Source organism: Octopus sinensis, linkage group LG9 (genome assembly GCF_006345805.1).
Source record: "Octopus sinensis linkage group LG9, ASM634580v1, whole genome shotgun sequence".
NCBI classification, from domain to species: Eukaryota; Metazoa; Mollusca; class Cephalopoda; order Octopoda; family Octopodidae; genus Octopus; species Octopus sinensis.
In genome coordinates this window covers 93767877-93790041 of record NC_043005.1, presented here as the reverse complement: position 1 = coordinate 93790041, position 22165 = coordinate 93767877, and the positions used below count along the sequence as shown (strand labels likewise).

Sequence of the window (22165 nt, the reverse complement as noted above, 5' to 3'; positions counted from 1 at the left end):
TGACCAAAAACCCTCAGACACTTTCTTTTATTGGTCAACCTAGATTACGTTAAGAAAAAGAAGAAAAAAAACAAAAAAATATTTACTTGATTGTAAAAACTTTGCTAAAAATTTTCAATCTGTAGTGTTATTTTTGTTTATTTTATAAAATCTTTTTTTAATCAGGTGAGAAGGTAATGTCCATGACCCTTTACAGGGATCCTGAGATCAGCGTTAAGTATTCCCAAACCTGGCTCAAATACTTGCAACAGAGAGGTCTCCTCTAAAGGCACCCAAAGTGCCAGATGGTTGTATCAAACCGGACGACGGGTTTAAATCTACCACCTAAGTAGGACACGGTGGGATTTGAACTAAGAACGCAAATATTCAAGGCATCTATTCCGACGTTCTTACAGTTCCAATAATTCACTGCCTTGGATTAGTACTTTTCTATTGACACCAAAAGGATGAAAGGCAAAGTTGTCCTCAGTGAAATATGAAGCACGGGTTATGGAAACATTGTCTCACGCTACAACATTTTTCTCCCTCCTTTCAACTAGAATATCCTTTCCTACGTTCTGCATCCATTTATCTGTTCTCGCTCTATTACTCAAAAAAATTGCATGGATTAAAACAGAAACTGGCAATAACACTACCACGTTCACTATCCAGTTATTTTTATTTATTATTATTATTATTATTTTGGAGGGGATTGGGACCCGTTTCTTTATTTGACCACTAAGGGTCTTACGAAGTGGGGACAAAACATGAAAGGCGAAATTATACTATAATGGGGGTGAAATGGCCACTCGAGTCCCACTGTTTTTTTTGTTTTTTTTAAGTTTATCTTAATTATGGAGATGTACCCTTATCTTTTTACTGTGACGCAATGCGAACCATGAGAGAAATGAGTTTTCAGGCAGTTTGGGAAAGAGAGAGGGTTAGACCCCCCACACACATTTCTCACCCGTGAATTGATAAATAGTTGATCCCCGTACACTTGTATACCTAACTCCATCTCAATGTCGAGGATCTCAGTTCGGTTGCGACGATGAGAAACAAAACTTTATAGGACACAAGTCTACCTTGTGTAACAATCCGAGAAGCTTGGATGTCGCTACCCGGCAGTAGCTTGCCCTCTAAAAATAGCTGCTACATCTCTTCAAATCACACTCTACCGTTTTAGAATCGAAAGAATATGGATGAAATAATCCTAAAGAGACAGGATTGTTACAGAAAGAACTAGGGATTAATTAAGGTTGGTATGGTTGAAGTTGAGATTCCCTAATCCTCTCAATAATTCTGATACTCATCGATTTCTGCAAAAAACAAACTGAAGAGAGAACAAATATTTAATTAGCATAGTCACGTAGACTAACGAACTAACGAACGAATCTTTACAAGTCGATGATAAATCTGAGACTCAAAACGATTGAATGCCAAAACACGTTAGCAGCGGAAGACGACGGGGGCGACGGGTCACACAGATCAGCACAAGCGGTGTGCCCACACGTGACCCGCACTAATGACTATTTAACAACTTCGATACGGTATGCGGAATGAACATCGTTACTAAGGCAACAGGACAGGATGTGACGCAAGTTACTATAGCAACAGTGAAGTTATAGAATTTGGCTGTTTCGCGCAATCTAGTGAATTTCAATAAACAGAAATCCATGTAAGATATTAATTTTATAAAATTTCCATTTTCTTCTGAATCGCTTTTGTTTGAATAGTTTTCTCAGATTAATAAACATTTAAGGAAGTTTTCAGAGAATGAATGACTACGATGAACTATTTGCAGATATTACATGTGTGTGGTTTTTACATAAGTGTAAGGTCACGATTACGATACACAAGTAATTCATATTCTTTTCTCGCCACAGGAATATACGGACATAGTAAAATAGAATTTGCTTGAAGTCGATGACTTTTGAATTACTTTGTGGTTTCCATTTTTGTGATTAGTGATAGAAAAATAAAAGAAACAAACTAAAATCCGAATACACCCTTATTCAAAACTTTTATTGTGATTACATACACGCAAGCTTACATTTTCAACTAAACGATAGATTTACTATCAAAGTAAATTGGTAATAAAATTCTTGAAAACGTGAAACAAATTTTGTTTTGGTTGTCCGATCTGAACTTCACAACCAAACACAATTATCTCCTGTATCTGGATTTTACTCTTAAATTCGAGGGGTTAGTCGGCAGCTATGCCCAAATACTAATCTATATGTGATTTGGTTTGTTATCAATAAATACAGTTAATGTTTACAACTTGATCCAGAAACGAAAATATAAAATAATGGTGCAATGGGTGTAAAAAAATGTGGAGGAAACGAATATGCAAAAAAAAAAAAAGAAAAAAATGCGCACAAAGCAACGGGAGGGTGGGGAGAGGACTTCGGAAAATTCAGAAGATCCGAGTTTTCCCCCTCATAAGTTTTAGGAAAATGGGGTTATTTTGGCAATGAAATTTTATATAAATACCTTCCAAACGGCATACATTACGATTATGAAGTAATTTATGGGGAAAATCTTGTAAAAATTTAACGATACTATCGACCCGAGGACATTACTTGGCCAAAAGGTTTTCTTGTCACAGACTAATTACCTTAGGCGAGTCCTAGATCTTTTCTGTTTGGCTACCAGCATCAATTTTCTATTAATGATTTGAAAATAATTTTCGCTATAAATAAATAGATAAAGAGTTGTTAGTAAGAAGCTGAACACAAGAACTCGTTTGTCTCTCAGCGTGCCTGTTGCATAACAAGCGACTCCGAGCAGTCTTTGAAAAGTCTTAAAGTTCTATATTTAAGAGATGAGGCATTATGTACATTATTTACATTTGACGGATATACCCTTAAGCCTTCATCAGGTGTCTTGCGTAAATTTCGAACCTGGGTGGTGGTGGTTGTCATAATTATTATTATTATTATTATTATTCAGCTCGGGATCTTTGGGTTAGTAGCCCACGCTCTTAATCACTACGCCATATGCCCGTGGGCAATTATGGAGTGAATTTTAGGGCTTATAAATCTAATATTTTCCTATCCTGCCTTAATACTGGTTCTCATATGCTACTCATATCTGCACTCGGTCTGCTTAGGAGGCTGTGTCCTAACATATGTGCTGCTTCTTTTAGTTTTCGTATTTTCCAGTGGTGTTCTCTGTCTATTATTTTAACTTCATCCCGCAGGAGAAGGTGGTCTCTGTTTTTCCATACATGATCAGCTATACCCAATTTAAGGAAGGATAGGCTTTTTTTTTAGATTTATAAGCCCTAAAATTCACTCTATAATTGCCCACAAGCATATGGTGTAGTGATTAAGAGCGCAGGCTATTAATTCCAGGCAGTGACCTGAATAATAATGGTATTAATAATAATATCGAAAAATATCTTAGGAATGAGAACCCAGGTTCGAAATTTCCCCAATACACCTGATGAAGGCTGGAGGGTATATCAGCAGAAACATTGTGTTAACAACAAATAAGATGAGGACAAATATCTGTCAAATGTAAATTTTGAAGTCTTATCTGCTAGGAAGCACGTGTCAACGAATTTGAAGCCGTGTTCATTGTGATTATGGCAGCAAGCTTTTATTATGGAAACATCGAAAACAGAGGAGGATATTTTTAAAATTAAAACCGAAAGTTAAATGTTTTTTAAGCATATTTAAATTGTTTAATGTTTGTTTCTTTTTGTCATTGAGGTGATTGTGAGGTTTGCTAAAAATAACTGCTAAATAAGATTTTTTGGATAAATCTCTTAAATTAAAGTTCATTTGCCAACATCTCACTCAGAGATTTAAAACCGTTTTTTTTCTTTTTTTTAAATTAACATAGACATGTCTTTACATGAAAGCAAATTACCGGAGACATAACACGTGTTGTTTACAAATATTGATGACAAAATGTGCAGTCAGACACAAAATGACAGCTTCCAAATCCTGTTTCTTTATTGGGTGGGAAAAAAAACCCATTTTTCTAGGAAAAATGAAATAAATCCAACAATTCAGTTTGGGCCAAATTAAAAAAATTTCGGTAAACTTAAATTTTTGAAGCCACTGGCAACCAAACAGAAGAGGTCCCAAATCATTCCCACTGTAGGCTGTTGATAGCATTTTCAAACTGTATACCACAGTTTAGATGAAGTAAAGTATCTCAAACAAGAATCAGAGGTGGATCAGTGAGAAGTTAACACCATGCTACTGTACCCATTCCTCAATCCCAGTCATATTCTACCACAATTTTAAAACTGTTCTGTACTTTAGTCACTGATGGTCCAACCATGAAACAGGTGGCGCTGGTTTACATAATGAGTTGAGGCAGATCATCATTTCGAAACCCCTTTATGAGAATTTCTTTCCTCATTCTTATATTGATTTCTAGCCTTTTTAAAATACAGTGATTCCTTGTTTATCGCGGTATATTGGTTCTGAGACCGACCACGATAACTGAATTTCCGCGAAGTAGGGACACCATATTTACAGTATTTATTTAACGAGTATTTGAACTCCCTGTACTGTTAACAACTATTAATAACAAGGACGACTGTTAAGCACTTTAGATTTTTAAAAATTAAAGATTGTTACTGTACTCAACACGAAAGAAGTTGAAGTAAAATTTGAATGATGATGGTGATGAATTTGCTGCGCAGAAGAAATGATGATGATGAAGCTGACAGTGGTGCCCTTTCCTGGGACACCGTTTCCACTTCTTCCGAAGGTGCAACCGTAGTTGTAGCAGCAAGACTTGTAAATAAGTCCTGGCTTTAACAAAAATCCTGCAGCATTGCCACACATCACGAGGGTCACACGATCCTTGTATGCTTTAAAGCCAGAGGTTTTTGCTTCCTTTTTGAACAGGAAAGTTCGCGATGGCATTCTTTTTCAAAACAAGCCCGTCTTGTCCATATTAAAAACTTCGGAGATAACCTTCTTGAAAGTTTCATTCACATATGTTTCAGCAGCACTCATGTCAGCAGAAGCAGCCTCGCCATTCAGGGAGACGCGTTTCTGAAACTTAACAAACCACCCTTTGCTATCAGAAAAAAGACGTTTTTTAGGTTGTGAACGTCACCGGTTAAAAATCCGCAACAATTGAACTGCGAATTAGCGAGGGATCACTGTACTCCTATTTCTTAACATCTTAAATAGTTATGTTATTGAACTGTCAATCTGAATGGCCTGGGTGTAATTTTCCTGCAGGGGTTTCATTAATTTTTCACATTTTAACTGACCCAGCAGTTGAGAATGAAAGCCGTATTATCTTGAAAAGATATTTGCAATAGATTCAGTGGCATAGCTATAGAGTGTGGGCTGTCCTGAGAAGCCCTTGAGTGTTACTCCCCTATTCATGTGAGTACATTCAAGTGTTCTAAATGGTCTGCTCACATTTATCGTATGAATGTTATTTCAATACCCATAGTTACTCTACTGCACAGAAGATTCTTTCTTTACTTTCAGAAGAATGCTTTTTTCACCTGCCGGTGTGACTCCATCAGGAGCCAAAGTACCTGAGTATCATATGCCAACAAATAATTATTTGTCTGGCGACTGGAAGTCCCATAACTGGAGAGGTCCAGCATATTATGTACCAAGTGAAAGAAGATGGATTGCATACCATAACTACAGGACTTTACCAGATTTAATCAAGAGAGACAGTATGGACATACAATGTGAAGATGAATATGTAGACTTTGTTCGAACAAGAGATACTCCCTCATGTAAGCTTCTCCTTTTTTTATATTTCTGAAAAAAATTACTTTTGTTTAATATTATAGTGATGGTTGTTACCCAAACAAACCAACTTGAATAAAATCCTTACTATATTAAACAGAGACATTCATGGAAGTAAAATTTGTAAGTGAATGATAAAGGGATTTAATAATAAAGTAGTTTATTATTAACTGGCAGAAACGTTAGCACGCCAGGCGAAATGCCCAACAGTATTTCGTCTGCCGTTGCATTCTCAGTTCAAATTCTGCCAAGGTCAACTTATCCTTTCAGGGTCGATTAAATAAGTACCAGTTAATCACTGGGGTTGATGTAATCGACTTAATTCCCTTGTCTGCCCCTCTATATTTAGCCCCCTGTGGGCAATAAAGAAATAAATTATTATTATAGAGGAAATGTAGTTCAGCATTTTGTCCGATAATTATGTGCCAAGATGTGGCTGCTGCAAGAGTCAAACATAAAGGTTATTCCTGTTGTCATTGGAGCATTGAGTTCAATACCACCCAACCTGAAGAAATATCTAGACACTTTAGAAATCCCCTATAATCTTGCTGTATTGCAAAAACCAACATTACTTGCAACTTCATGTGACTTGACAAACAATACAAACCCCTGATACACACAATATCTTCAATCTACAACATCACAATATTGTGCGACATCTTCAATAATAATAATAATCTTTTCTACTATAGGTACAAGGACGGAGATTTGGGGAAGGGGTGAGTCGATTATATCAACCGCAGTACTTAACTGGTACTTATTCTATTGACTTTGAATGAATGAAAGGCAAAGATGAGGCTGACTGTCTTTCATATCCTTTCTGGGTCAATCAAAGGAGGAGTCAAATACTAGAATTGGTGCAATTAACTTGTCTCCCCCGCTCAAAATTGTTAGCCTTGTGTCTAAACTAGAAACAATTATTATTATTATTATCATTATTATTATAAAGGCAGTGAGGTGGCAGAATTGTTAGCACACCGGATGAAATGCTTAGCAGTATTTTGTCTGTTGCTATGTCTTGAGTTCAAATTCTGCTGAGGCAATGATGAAAGACCGCGACCTTTGGAGATAAGCTGTGATTGAGAAGACCCGGCAAGTAAAGTGGGATCACAGCTGTAGCCGACAGTGTTGCATAACCAGCCCATTTAAAAAATTCCTCTGAATCGTCAGGCGACATGCCATGCTTGAGGAGACCTATTGAGTCAAGTGAAATCAAAATCAAATGGAAATTGTAGTTGTAGCCAGTGCTGCCTGACTGGCTCCCCAGGCCTGTGGCATGCAATAAGCACTATGCATGTGTGGGTTGTTACCAGTACTGCCTGACTGGCTCCCTTTGCCTGTGGCAAATAAAAAGCACCCTCCAAATGTGATTGATGCCACCCACCCCCAGATTAGCTCATGTGCCGGTGGCACGTAAGAAGCACCATCCAAACATGGCCGATGCCAGTGCTACCTGACTGGCTCCCGTGCCACAATAAGTGGTTGGCATTATGAAGGGCATCCAGCTGTAGAAACATTTCCATATCAATTTGGAGCCTGGTGTGGCCTCCTGGCTTGCCAGTCCCCAGTCAAACCATGCCAGCATGGAAAACAGACGTTAAACGAAGATGATGATGATGTTTTATTGTTTTCAAGGCAACCAGAGATCAGAATTAACGTGAAAGTGTGAATTTTCCAAGGGCTCATTTGAACTATTCTCCTTTGTGGGTGTGAACCCTGACCAATGAGAGCTGAAGATCTCCAAAAACTCAGGTGTCTTCAACCACTACGTTGAATTCTGCGCTTACACCCGTTGGATTTCATTTCTAACCCTGAAATATGACAATGCTGCATGAACCCTCTGGCTGCCAACAGTAAAGCACAATTGGACCCTATGTCTATGGTCTTCAGCAGTGGGCATCCATTACAGTTGATGGTCAGATGTGGTCAACATTTGTGAGGAGTAGAGTTGTTAGTTGGAGCTGGCTCGACCCAATCTGGACGAATGCAAGAACAAGTAAGGATACATGCACATCTAACAGAGTATTCTAGCTTCATTTCTTTCTCGACTTCACACGTCTTCTGCACTCAGGGACTACATTTCTCTTATCATCTAACGTTGTTGTTCATATGCAAGCACCATATAATCTGCCTTTCACCCTGAAAGACAGATTGTTTGATACTAACAGAGGTAATTACTCTCTGAACTTTCTCTAGCTGGTTCTTATTCTAACAATTATGCTTTCAGTAGATCTTCCTCCTCCGCTGCTAATTATGTCACCTACATACACAACTTATCTACTTCCTCTAAGGATCTTCCTGGGCATCTGAGGAGGAAATCAATTGCCTGTGTGTTCTTAGCATTTATTGTTCCTGAACATCTGCCATGCACAAAGTTTCTTTTCTTAACTTTCCTGTGATTCCACTGCTTCTCTTATGCGTCCAGTTTGTATCAGGTACACAGCATGGAATTTTTACCTACACCTTTTCTCTATGTTGAGACTGGCCATTTTCCTGAAGGGTTTAATAGTTTCTCTGTTGTCCTACACCCAGTTTTTGCTGAGTTAACTTTAAAGCCCTTTAATTTCAGATTTTACTTTTAGAACCAAAATTTCTTTTCTAATTCTACTACAAATTCACCTTTAAGAACAAGGTCATCAGCATCTTCCTCACTCTCTCAATACAGTAACTCTTTGATATCAGCCCACCCAAGACAAGCCTGATATAAACATCGTTTTAACCCTTTTGATATCTAACTGCTTGAATCCACCCTTGGGGTGTATGATGCAAACTTTGTTTTAAAGTGATCTTAAAACCTTCCAAAAAATTTTTATGTTCCGAACAACAATGACAAAATTATTCTACCAAATTCTTAAATTTTTGAACAAAAATATGATAACAAAAAGGTTAACATGAGAAGTATTCCCTAAAAAGACCTGGCATGTAGTCTCCATTTAGGAAACCAGTTATCCAGAGACACAACAAAGTTAAAAATAAAATGAACTGATAAACCACGATTTGGTACTTCCATATTTTCTCTTATCCATTAATTTATGGTTGCCCCCTTCCCTCCTCTCTCTTTTTCTTTGCCTAATTTCATTTCAGATATATGAAGTGGTTTGTTTTGAAAGATATTTCATTCATAATTTTCCAGACTCTTGCTCACTGTATGCATATATATATATATTTCCCTGCTGTTCTCCTTTCAACAACTCTCGAAAGATTACGTTAATTGCAATAAATTTACTTCCATTGGCAGTTCTCAATCCCCCAAAAGCAAAAGTGTTTTCACCTTTGAAAATAAAGAAAAATTATTCTTCATTGTTATAAAACTGCATTTTTTTTTTCTTTGCTAGTATTAAAATTCGAGCATTTTTCATCAAGACCATCACATGTATGTCTACGAATGTGAACTATAGTTTGCATTTAATTCAACCTTAGATCCAAAAACACCCAAGCACAAAGAGATTACATTTGTTTCCAGTATAGTCAAGCAGATACAGCAAGTAGAGGCTAGCATGTGAAATAATTATGAACTATTCTTTATAACTGCATTTACACCCAAAATACATCATAAAAGACCCAATTTTCATTTTATTCAACCTAACTGGTTCTAAACATAAATAAACTTTGTTTCTCACTTTGTAAGATGAAAGCATCTTATTTGGCTGGTCAGGAAGTTGATTTGGTAAAACAATGTCACAATTGCCAAGCTTACCGTAAATATGCCATTTGAGTCATCCAAATGGTTTTCCATCTCTTTATTTTCTGTCCAATGCTCTTTTTTAACTCAATGACTTCTTATTTACAGACTCGTTTACTCATTTTCATGTTTCCCAATATTTCTAAAATAATATTTTAAATAAATAATGAATCATGAGATAAATAGACTGTTTTCTTTTAAAGAAATCTGTCACTTCTTTATTTTTTTAGGTTTTCGATATAGAAATATTGGCATACTTCCAAGTATACATCCCCATTTGATGTTAAATGGCTACAAACGGGAACTCTTGTATTCTCAAACAGCAAACAAATTTCACATGGCACCGATGCCATGCAGACGTTATTACGTAAACTATCACGATGTCTTAGATGAAAAGCTTTACAGGCGACATAAAGATGTATCTTCAATTTTTAAAATAGGGCCTTGCGATGTACCCAATTATGGCCATATTCCAAACATTGTTTCAGGGAAGACAAGCTTCACAGAAGAAATTGATCGGAATAACCCTATGTATGAGAATGTTTTTTGCACAGGAACACAGTACACTCATCGCATTGACAGGCCATACCATTAAGTTTCCAAAATGAACAGAAACTCTTCTCGTTTCACTAATTGTCTTGAGTCAACAAACAATAAAATAACATTAAAAAATATTGTTTTATATTTATTTCCATCTCCACACAACTTTTATTAGAAATAATTGCAGCATGTTACTTGTTACAGTTTCTATAACTCACATATAAATTTATAAATAAAATGTATTAATATTTAGTTTCTTGGCAGGAAATGCAGAAATGGCTGAGGGGTTAAGACATTCACTTCCCAACCATGTGTCAAGTGAATTTATAATCAATGAAGAATTAAAGCATTCAAACTTTGTTTCTTTCCAGTTAGTTTATTCATAATAATTGTCCAAAATAATTGGACAAAGAACCATATAGTTTGAAAGTTCAAATTGTTCCTTCTCCTTATTATCAATATTGTATTTTACAATGTAAGTAGCCAAGAAATAAACTTTAACATCGGATGGGAGTACGGGAAATTAACCAAAAAATGCACCATCTGAAGGAACCAGCTTTGGCATTTTACATAGAGAAATGTGGTATCTGCCTGGATATTATATCCCTCCTCTTACTATATATATATATGTGTGTACACAAGCTGGGAGGAAGATGCAACCTTCAGCACCAACAAAAGATAATACAAGTGCTGAGGAAGAAGAAAAGGTGAACAACGAAGGGAATGAATGGGAAATAGCTGGTAGAAAAAGAAGAAAGAAGAGAAAGACACAACCTGTGAATGTTGACCCCCATCCCACACCCACTCTGTCCCATCCTCCCGCTACAGACACCAACGCTCTTCACACCCCACCGACACAAGCACACAGGAGCCCCAAAACTGCCCCTCCCTGCCCTGTGAGAAAAAATGCATTGTAATATATGACAGAACCAATAGAGAACTTTACGAGGAAATAGACACATGGGACAATATAATAAAAGTATATACGACAGGATATTCTGGATTACCATGGTGATACCATTGTGTGGTGGCAAACTTGGAACATAAGTCAAGAATAAAAGACTACGAAACGAACTCTGAATATTGACACCAGCCAATCAGCAAAGTAGAAAGAGAGTATCATGATCTTTGCGATGATTATAAAATAGACATTCTTCAGAAGGATCAAGATTAACTGTGTTTCAAAGTCGTACTAACATGTTGAATGAAGTTGCTCGGATGTGGGGCCGAATAGCTTTGTTTCATTTTCCATTTGCTTTCGTTATTTTAGTCATCCCTTACTTTCAGTTTATATTCCCCCCCTCCCCATGTTGTATAGTCCCCTTTATGTGGACCCCTTGTGGATAATAAAGAATTCTTTACATTTATGGATTACATACTAAAGAGAAAAGTAATTATGCAGCTTCTGTCTACACGCAGCCATCATGGATTACTACAAAGGATTTTACCATGAGTTTATATTATTTTATCAAAATTTTTAGCCCTAGTTACACATCTTTACATCTATAACAGTAACTTTTTAAACAACATCTTTATCATAGGTTTTTAAGTAGCATCTCTCTCAGTTGATTGGACTATACGGAAATTCATCCTTTTCTCTGACGAGCGGATGTATTACCTAATAATCATTATCAATTTTGGATTTCATTTCAAAGAGTAATACATTCATAAAATAATCATACTTTATATACTCTTTTTACTCTTTTACTTGTTTCAGTCATTTGACTGCGGCCATGCTGGAGCACCGCCTTTTAGTCGAGCAAATCGACCCCGGGACTTATTCTTTGTAAGCCCAGTACTTATTCTATCGGTCTCTTTTGCCGAACCGCTAAGTGACGGGGATGTAAACACACCAGCATCGGTTGTCAAGCAATGCTAGGGGGACAAACACAGACACACAAACATACACACACACACTTATATATATATACATATATACGACAGGCTTCTTTCAGTTTCCGTCTACCAAATCCACTCACAAGGCATTGGTCGGCCTGGGGCTATAGCAGAAGACACTTGCCCAAGATGCCACGCAGTGGGACTGAACCCGGAACCATGTGGTTGGTTAGCAAGCTACTTACCACACAGCCACTCCTGCGCTTATATATTGGTCTATTAATACAATATTATTTATATCATGGATTTTTTTATCTTCTGTGATTTTTTTATGTAATTTTTCCGGCTTTTACTTCATAATATATAATCGCCCTAAATTTTAAAATGATAGTAACAGAATCAATAATATTGATTGCAGGGACAAAAAAAGTATTGAATAGCTGAAAGATTAAAATTAATCAAAGGACACGTTAAGTATGTCTAACTGCTGGAAATAGCCGTCAAAACTCTTATTTGATAATAACTACAGAAATCAACCGTTTCAAGGCAAACAGGCTAAGACAATCTCTCAGCATACATTCAAGTATTTGGACTCACATGGACCAGTTTCTGGACTGGCATTATAGCCTCACCTTCCTCAGCACGTGTTACCAAGATGGAAAGTCCCAAACCCGTTGCGTTCAAGTCTGCACTGCAACTGATTCGTTTTGTGCTGAATCCTGACAGCCACCAGTGTGAAAATAATTTCAATACAGGCCTGCAATCGCCTATATTATTGATTCTGCTATCATTTTTAAATTGTTACACTAGATAATAACACAATGGTATCTTCACAAATTATTTGCTTCATATTGAAATTATCTGGAAGGGGCATTGAGTGTTTCCTTCAGAAATATTAAACTATGATAAAAAATATATGTATTTCCCAGATTCGTAATCTCTGTATTTTTCTACGGAGATAAAAAAAAAAAAATTGAAAAAGTTACAAATTAAGAAATTGCAGTGAGGATGGGGTGAGATTAAAATTTTGAAAATGTGATTTCTGGACAAAATTGTATTAACCCACTTTTATACAATGAAACAATAAATAACTTGCGATCCTTAAGAACAGAAAGCACTTTCATGCAAACCCATGCAAATTGTACCCTAGTCCTTCACTTTTAAACAAACAATAACTTCCATTCTGCCATTAACTATGTATCAGCTGTGCTGATTCTGCCCATAAGAAAGGAGCAAATAATACAATGTACCTGTAGGTCATAACACCTGGGCAACACCAGGATGCATTGTTAGTGTATATATATATATATATATATATCATACGTATATACACATATATACATCATACATATATCTATTTTTATAATTTGTATATATTTATTTTATTATAAATGCAAAACAACACCATGGAGGAATCAATGTAACCTTAAAAAATAAACTACGATATGGCGAGGGATTACTGTATATCAAATAGATGAGAGAACCTCTACATGGATACCTGATCTGCTAGAAACAGCAGCCAAATTTTCTTAAAAAAAAACCTGTCAATTTAAAAAGGACACATTAGACAATGTCCTAGATATACATAAAGAAAGGCTGATATTAAACTACTTTTGATCAAAGGTCTTCTCAATCAATGCTAAAAAAAATATTTTTACATCTGCTCTTACATGCCAGTATGGATTGACAGGACATTCTGAGGTATTGCTTTATGGCTGGATACCCTTTCCTGATATGAACCCTTATCAAGTTTTCAAGAAAGAGAAAGATACATTGTTGTTGCCATCATCATCATAGTTTAACATGTCTTGCATGTATGTCTCCATGTAAATGTTAAGTATGTATTATTTGTACCTTGGCATAAAATTATTGTAAACCTTATATGTACTAATAATATATTTTTAATGTTTTTTCTTATTCTTCCAACTTCAGTTTTATTTAGCTAAAAATCAACATCATCATAGATTTTTAATTACTAAATAGTTCATTAACTTTTATTATGCAATTCTAATTACAAAAAGATAAGAATTCAATGGAATTGAATAATAATTAAATAATTACAAATTACATATGCCTACTTAAATGGATAATAATAAAAATAATATAAAATATGGAATCTTACAAGCTTTGACCTAAAGAATTCTTGCCACTAACTTCTATGCTATTAAAATAGACTCCATCTTAGTCAACTCTGCCCTTTGCCTGGGATAATCTCAGTCAACTCTGCCCTTTGCCCAGGATAAATAAAAAACAAAAAACTTTTGTTCTTAGAATGATGTTGAGTGTCACCAAGGAAACTTAAATATGAAGTAACTCAACTATTTTAGGGTTACAAGTGATGGAGAAATTTGTGAACGTGTATAGTAAGCTCAGACTTAAGAAAGTTTAGTTTTACAGATAAAGTGTCACAGAAATGAATCAGATGGAAAATGCCATGCAGCAGTTGTTAGACATTTGTACAGTGTTTGAAAGGCCAGAACCTCAAAATGGCATAAAATTCTGCCTCCTTTCATAAAGTAAACTAATTGAGTCAGTCCATCTGAAAGGTAAATACCATCATAACCATCCTATGACTGGTGTAGGTACTCATGCCAAATTCATTAGTCTGAGATGGCTGAAAAGACACAACAATGTTGAAACACTGCATGTCCCAAAGTTCCTTTACTCTAATGAATGAAATGTCTTCTGAATACACATTTGTTGTAAAGGAAAAGTTGTTCTGTAATGAAACACAATAGCAATACATTAAAAATGAACATGCAAGTCCTTGTTAAGAATGTAAAACAATTCACAAAAATTAGTCTAAATTTGTAGAAATTTGCTTCTACTTTAAAGATATGAAAACAATGTAAAAAACCAATATAGACAGAAGATTAATTAAAATTATGTATAAAAATATCTTTATTACAAGCTGTTGTTGATCAAACAGGAAATTTAGACAACTGTTTTTTATACACTGACTTGACAAACAGCTGCCTTCCAATAACTGTCAGGTGTACATAATACAGTAAAACAAAATCTTTGATGAATTTCGTAGCTCATTCAACTTCAGAAAAAAAAAAATCTATCATCAAAATACTTACAGGTGTCATACAACAAAGGCATTAATCACATCATTTAACATCAACTTTTAGGTTGATGTTTACAGCAGCAAGTTCTGCAACAAGGTAACGGAACACATACGGAATGGTGATATTTTTAATAGTCTCTGACTTCTTACATAACATACATGACCAATGTTGCATATCATAAGCTATTTTTGTGCTATCAACCGGAGACTGAATAGGAGAAAGTATATTTCCACATTCAGTGCAAACTTTTGTCTGAAATAAAATTAAGAAAAAGGAAAGACATATTAAAAAAGCATGATTAAATAAAAGACCAAAGACCTGAACATCAGGTGTTCAATCCCTACTATATTGAATATAAAACATAGATTATTTTTCTTAAGGGTTCTACCTGGAGCAAAAAGCATGGTTTGGTGTTCCTTGCGAGTTCATCCTGACACTTCATTACCCCTATTTTTATCTATAATCCAGCTTTACCCTGGTTATTTCCATTCTCTCTTCTATAGTATGAGTAGCCTCAACAACAAGAAACCCATTCTGTGCTGGTCCCCTTCTATAATCTAACGCTTCATCCCCGAGCATAAAGCTAGTCCCACTCTCTACTGTAGTCCCACTTAGTTGAAGGGGATCTTAACCTTGCATGCCGCATGGCAACAAACACATGAATACTGGTGTCACACAAACACACACACACACTGTAAATTGAGTGGCATTAGGAAGGGTATCCAGCCATAGAAACCATGCCAAAGCAGGTGCTGATGTAACCCTTGGGCCCATTGGATCCTACAAACTATCCAACAAAAGAATCAAGGAACATGGTCATTAAATGATGATGGTGTGTAAGAGGGGACTAGCATGCATGAGCACCTGACAGTCTCCCTTCAACAAAGAAAAAAAGCTCTGCTTAGGTGGCCTGCACATAGGTATGTATAGATCTATGGTTAACCTTGATTGATGGAGGCCTGAGAAAGATATTAAAAAGAACTTGTCAAAACTGTTGAATAATACAGATAATAAAATACAATAAGAAAAGCAACACTGACCAGGCATCGGTCAGTGCAGTTGAGTAGACGGTCTTGCAAAAGAAACGAGGAACCGTGTGCAATGAGGGCATCTCTTTCCATTTCTCCGAACCGAGCACCACCACCGCGTCTTCTACCTTTTATAGGCTGATGTGTCTGTACATCCACACGACCAGTTGTTCTCACCTAGAAACATAACCAGAAACAGCTCGTTATTACTACTAGATGGTATATCACATAATGATGACTTAATTTTTCAGCAATCTACCAAAAAAAAAATTGTTAGCAAGAGAGACAGAAAAGCATTTACACACCTCATTTGATAGAATTATTGAATCATTGACAAAAGTGATATAGGCATGTGTGTATTCCTTTTACATTTTTCTTATGCTGGTCTGTTTTTCAAGTAAAGGATTTTTTATTCCACTAAACTTGGAAAATGCACAACTGCATGATATAATGTTCCTCAGGAATACAAACACATCACTGATTTGAACTCAGAGGGTCTCATGTGAAGAAGTAGATATAATAAATACTTAATTACTGCTATATTAACAGACTAGCAGAGATACCCGGCGTTGCTTGGGATTTAAATGTCATAGTTTGTATATACGGTACAGTTCAAGTCGAAACATGTGATACTGGGGAAGTGCAGCATTGACAACAAAGCATTTGTGGGTCAAATGAAGGGCTAATTTGACTAAGTGACATATTATGCATCTGTTTGGAATATTCCAGGTCCTAACCATGTCATGGAGAAGTGGGTGGGGGTATGTAGTTTTTGAATGCACCCAAAAGCTCTCAGTGGATATACTCTCCTTTGCAGCTGCCACTATCACATTGAACAATCAGCAGACATAGGAACTACGTCTATGTGACAAATCAAGCCTGTGGGTGTGCTCAACAGCACCACATGAGAGAAATCTGCATGAAAGAAATGATGTAGTAAACGAGGGGGTGAGGGCATGCCAAGAAGCACTTGAAAACAACAGTCATGCAATATTTCAGTTTGGAATCAACAGCTGTGGCTCAACCATGCACTCCTTTGTGTAAACAGCATGAGACCATTGTGAGGACAACTCCCAAACGAAAATAATTCTGCATGCAACATCAGGCTACGCAAGGTCATATTAAGCACACGGTCTCTAACACACATGGTCGGGTCACATGACTTTGGGTTGCTGACGTGGTTGGGAATCAAAAGTCATGGCTTGACTGTGCACTCCTTCATGTAAACAGCCTGCGACCATTGTGTGGACAACTCAGCTCCCAAATGAAAACAATTCTGCATGCAGCGTCTGGGCACACAAGGTCATGTTAAAGACACAGTCTCTAACATACAGGGTTAGGTCTTAGACATGATAAATTTGTAGGTTAATGTACATGCGATATTTAAGTTTGTAATCAACAGCTGAAGAATATTTGTATGGGCTTCATCTATACTAAGAGGGAAGACTTTGATATTGAAGCTAAAAGAAAATAGTTGCTCAGGATTCAACATATTTTAGCATATTTTTCATAATAAACTTAGTGCATTTCAAACGGTTTTTATTCCAGCAAATTGCTACCTATGGTACTACAAGAACAGGCTATTATTGCTGCCACTTAGACAATGCAGTTTGAAGTCTACATCGGTTCATCCATTTAATACAACCTACTTATATCATCTCAGTAGCTGTTTTTTCCAGTTTGAACAATAGCAATGTGTGGACCATGTGAGCAGTCAAAAGTACCCCAGAGGCCCCATTACTCATTATGCAAAAAATGTTAAGAGTCTAAAACTATCTCTGGAACATAAGTAATGTATGTTCCCAATATAGAGAAAATCAGTTGTGAACTTCAGAAGTTCTTCAGGTTTACACATACATCCTCTATATATAGAGTCAACCTTAACAGTGATAAAGCATAAAAGACATAGACAAAAGAGATCAAAACAGAACCTGTATGTTAATCTCACCTGGAACTTGTCTGAAACCATATGTCTCAATTTCTGGTAGTAGACAATACCTATGAAGATATCAGCCTCTAGCTCCTCACCAGTGACCCCACTGTAGAGTCGTTCAGTTCCATAGAAGTTGTAACCAGCTGTAATGAATATAAATTAAAGAAATTCTCAAATGAAGCATCAAAATAGTAAAAGAAATTCACTTAGTTAAACACAAGAGAGTTAGCATTTATGTAGTTTGGAGATGAAGCTTATGTTTTCTTACTCATATTAATATATTGTCGCAATCATACAGCTGAGGTGGCTTAAGATAACAAAGTAAATAGATCTCTGCAGGTTTCAACAATTAACCAAATCATTTGCTCATTGAATTAGCATTCCATGTGGTTGAGTATTCCACACACACTCATGTACTCTTAAGCCTTTTGCATTCAGATTCTGTCAAATTATTTATTTGCATTAGTTTGAATTAATCATACAACATCTCATAGCTTTGTGATTTTGATAATGTGAGTGTTTATTTTTAGAATGACATTGTAGGGTAGGTGTGAGAGCCTGGATCTGACCAGTTTGAATATAAAACAGGTAAAATATTTGAGCCATATCTACACAAACAGAATAACCATGGAACAGTAACACAGCTGTATCCACTGAATGGGCTTCTATACAATTTCTATCTAACCAGTTTCATTCAGAGCAATAGGTTGACCCCGGGATATAAAAATGACATTTGCCTAAGATGCCATGCAATGGGATTGAAAGAAGGATTTCGTGTGTGTAAAGCAAGCTTCTTTTGCCATTCAGCAATGCTATGTCCATGATTTAGGATGCATATGAATACAAAGATATGGCATGATCTTTAAGTCGTTTTAATTGTTACAGCCAAAGCCATCCTGGAACATTACCATAAAGAAAGAGATATTTATAATGAAGGATATAGGGATACAATTAACACAGATGAAAACAACTCGTGTTTCTCCAACCAAACTAACCTGCAGTGAGTAGTTTTCCAAAATGGTCTGATGCCGTATAGTCATCATTGAATGAGAATGGAGTAGAATCATGACTCATGCCATGCAGAGCACCAGATTTTCCTGCCATAAATTCTAAGATCATACCTGTAATAAAGAAGAAATACATTTAACTCTCTCATTACCAGATTTCTGTTTCCAATAAATTTGAAAAGAATAAAGAATTACTGTTATATTAAGTTGGTTTTCGAACATAAATTAATGTGAAATTTTGTTGGAAGCTTTTAAATCTAGATCACTTTAACCCTTTCTTGTTACTATATTTCTGTTGAGATGCTCTGTGTTTCTTTCAATTACTTTAAATATAACAAAGAATTTAGTAAAATAACTTAGTTATCATTCAGCTAGTATTAAATTGTAACTAAGGCTTGGTGGAAGATTTTAATTCAAAACTTATGGAAACAAAAGGGTTAAGACTTTAGCACCCAGATTACTCTATCAAATAAAATGCTTGTTTATTTATTCACACTGTTTTGAATTAATCATGGATTATCTTATAACTTTGAGATTCAATGAAGTTTATTTTCACGTCATTGTAGGGTAGGTGTGAAAGGCTGGATCTAGATGCTTTGACAACAAACCAGGTAGAATATTTAGGCCAGATGCAGATGGGTCTAAATGGTTAAGACAGCAAGTTTGTATCATGAAACTAGGAGCAGTTTCAGGCAGGTTGATAACTGTGGACTGGTGCACTGTTCTGGTAGAGGTGATCTGGCTGTTTGCAATGAAATCTCTTCCTGAACTCCCTCAAAACCTTCACTCTTAGTTGGGTGTCTGGCCAGTGAGAACCCAGGAGATGTAAATGATACCCTTGTCAAAAAACGGGATCATCATGAGCTTCCTGCTGGATATGCTTTGCTTGACTGCTTCTGCCAACAAAATGCTTGCTTCATGTTAATCCATAAGCAGTATAGAGAGCAAGTCATAAGTTTGTGCAGGGTTCTTGCCCAGTTTAACACAAAACAATATGGCATAAATAAGCTTCCAAATTGTCTTCAGATCTTGACTGCATTCTGCTAGTCAGCTAGCTGTAACAAGCAGTGCTTAATAGAAAGTGTTCAAAGTGCTGTTACAGCCATCTCCTTCAATCTAGAATAACAAAATTTGGCAATTTACTTTACTAGATGTATAGTAATGGTATACTAGAATTACAATAATCTAGGACTGTTGTAACTGTCCCTCCTAAAAAAGTCTCAAAACTTCTGGAACGCACCACATATGTTCCGAGCTTATCAAATGTCACTGATGTCAAACTTTGCCTTTCACCCTTGTAGGGTCAATAAAATAAGTACCAGTTAAGTACTGGAGTTGATTTAATCAACTAACCTCTTTCACTAAAATTTCAGGCCTTGCGCCTATGTTAGAAATAGTTATGGATGGCCTACCCTCCAAGAAGGTTGTGCTAATCTAGCTTTTCAATTTTCGGGGTTTGATAAAATAAAATACCAACCAAGTGCTCTCCTCTCAGAATTGCAGGCCTTAAACCAGAATTAGAAATAATTATGAAAGGCATTAGAAAACTATATTCCAACAAGGTCATACCAATCTTGTTGCTTTCAACAGCTCAAGAAAATGTTACCATACTCCACACCACCATCACCACCTCACTCCAAGTAAGAACACCTGATTTTATATATTTTGAAAAAATAACAACAGGTTTTAATGAAATGTGGGAGTTACCTATTGTCATCCGAGATGGGAAACCATGAGGATTGAAAAGAATATCTGGAGTCATTCCACTTTCAGTGAAGGGCATGTCCTCAGAAGGCCAAAGTATACTGGAAACAAGATCAAACACTATTAGTTGACCTGGAATTATCATCTTAAAATCCTACCATTTATGGATAAATGTAAACTGGATAGATGCAAAAAATAGAAATTCTGTTAAATACTTTTTAATCCTTTTATTATATTTGTGTTGAAATAAACTGCCTTTGTTTTAATTTTGAAAATAATGGACAATTTTATAATATAACTTATCTTAATTAATCTGGCATTTGAACATAAATTAACAAACAATTTTGATGGAACATTTTAATTTAGATCACATTAAAAACAGACAATGTCAGCTGGTTTGGTATTTTACAACTTCATTTTTCACATTTAGCATGAGGAAATAATTTTTGTCAATTGCACATGCATTTTTTTTTTACTCCATTTGTCTAGAGGACCTTTGCAGGTCATCTGATGCCAGTAAACTGATGTGGTTAATGTTTCTTTCAAATAACTGCAGGTTGACAGTCATAAGAATAATATGTGCATAGAGAAATTGTAAAAAATTGAAGGTTTGTGGGTTAGTGAATGCAAAAACATTATGAATGAGGTTTTAAAAAAAATGGAAAACAACTCCTTACCTACAGATGCCTTTCTGTCCATGACGACTTGAAAATTTGTCACCAATAATTGGATTTCTCTAAGAAAAATAAAAATTTTTTGAAGTTTTTTTCATAAAAAAAGGTTTATTGTCGACACATTTAATTCTTCTTTGAAGCAGCATATTTCCCCATGGCCAGACATGTTTTTGCAGAGGATTGGAAATGAAAATGACAGCCTGTATGACAATAACACTCATTTACAACTATCATGTAACATGAAGGAGACACAAAAAAACACACGGTCACACAGACACACACACATATACACAAGTTGGAAATCCATTCACAAAAGTTTAGTTAACGTGAGGCTATAGCAGAAGATGCCCATGGTGCCACTCAGTGGAACTGATCCCAAAACTGTGAGGTTGGGAAGTGAACTTCATCACACAGCAATGCCACCAACAATATCATGGTTTGCTCAGATAGTGCCATGCCATTTGAAACATGTCATGTCTCTGAACTTCCCAGCTCTAAAGATCAACAAAACTCCATGATCTATAGTCTGGTAGTCACTAAGTAAACTATAATTTGAAGAATGGTGAGAGCAATATGTGTCATATACCGAGATACAGTCAGCAGAGTGAGGGTTGACAATGAATTCAGTGAGGAATTTAGAGTGCAAGTTGGTGTCCATCAGGTTTCAGTTCTCAGTTACAGCTCCCTTATTTATTATAGTCCTCCAGACCATAATAGTGGAGTTTAAGACCATTTGCCTGCGGGAGTACCTAAATGCTCATGACCAGTTCTTATAGCAGAGTCTGTGATAGATTTAGAGAAAAAATTCCAAATGTGGGACTGAAACCTAGAATCAAAAGGCCTCAGAGTAAATGCAAAAGATTTACTAAGGTTTTAGTAAGTCGAAAAGAAGACAGAATACTGATGGCATCAAAGAAATGAATGTGACCAACATGCACAAAAGGAGGAGAGAGAAGTTTTGTAC

General features: G+C 36.0%; 2 protein-coding genes across 3 annotated transcripts in view; one reads left to right on the top strand and one right to left on the bottom strand.

Moving 5' to 3' along the window:
* Positions 1 to 1464: 1464 nt before the first annotated feature.
* LOC115215480 lies at positions 1465 to 10073 on the top strand. Its single transcript, XM_036506174.1, has 3 exons — positions 1465 to 1657; positions 5454 to 5713; positions 9639 to 10073. The coding sequence occupies exons 2-3, from the start codon at positions 5458 to 5460 to the stop codon at positions 10001 to 10003; spliced, it is 621 nt and encodes a 206-aa protein (XP_036362067.1). The 5' UTR covers positions 1465 to 1657; positions 5454 to 5457; the 3' UTR covers positions 10004 to 10073.
* A 4588-nt stretch (positions 10074 to 14661) lies between these two features.
* The window catches only part of LOC115215839 (DNA-directed RNA polymerase I subunit RPA2), a 75020-nt gene continuing 67516 nt past the window's right edge, over positions 14662 to 22165 (bottom strand). For both annotated transcript variants that reach the window (XM_036506171.1, XM_029785169.2), the window contains 6 exons: positions 21205 to 21263; positions 20531 to 20628; positions 18812 to 18937; positions 17832 to 17959; positions 15896 to 16060; positions 14662 to 15107 (listed from right to left, as the gene is read on the bottom strand). In XM_036506171.1, the coding sequence (XP_036362064.1) occupies positions 14898 to 15107; positions 15896 to 16060; positions 17832 to 17959; positions 18812 to 18937; positions 20531 to 20628; positions 21205 to 21263 (786 nt within the window). In that variant the 3' untranslated portion in view covers positions 14662 to 14897. The remainder of the gene's footprint in view (positions 15108 to 15895; positions 16061 to 17831; positions 17960 to 18811; positions 18938 to 20530; positions 20629 to 21204; positions 21264 to 22165) is intronic.

What these genes read in the sequence shown, in the direction of transcription:
- LOC115215480 (XM_036506174.1), top strand. Translation starts at nt 5,458, where the DNA reads ATGCTTTTTTCACCTGCCGGTGTGACTCCATCAGGAGCCAAAGTACCT. An exon ending in AACAAGAGATACTCCCTCAT is followed by an intron (nt 5,714 to 9,638) that starts GTAAGCTTCTCC and finishes TTATTTTTTTAG; the next exon opens with GTTTTCGATATAGAAATATT.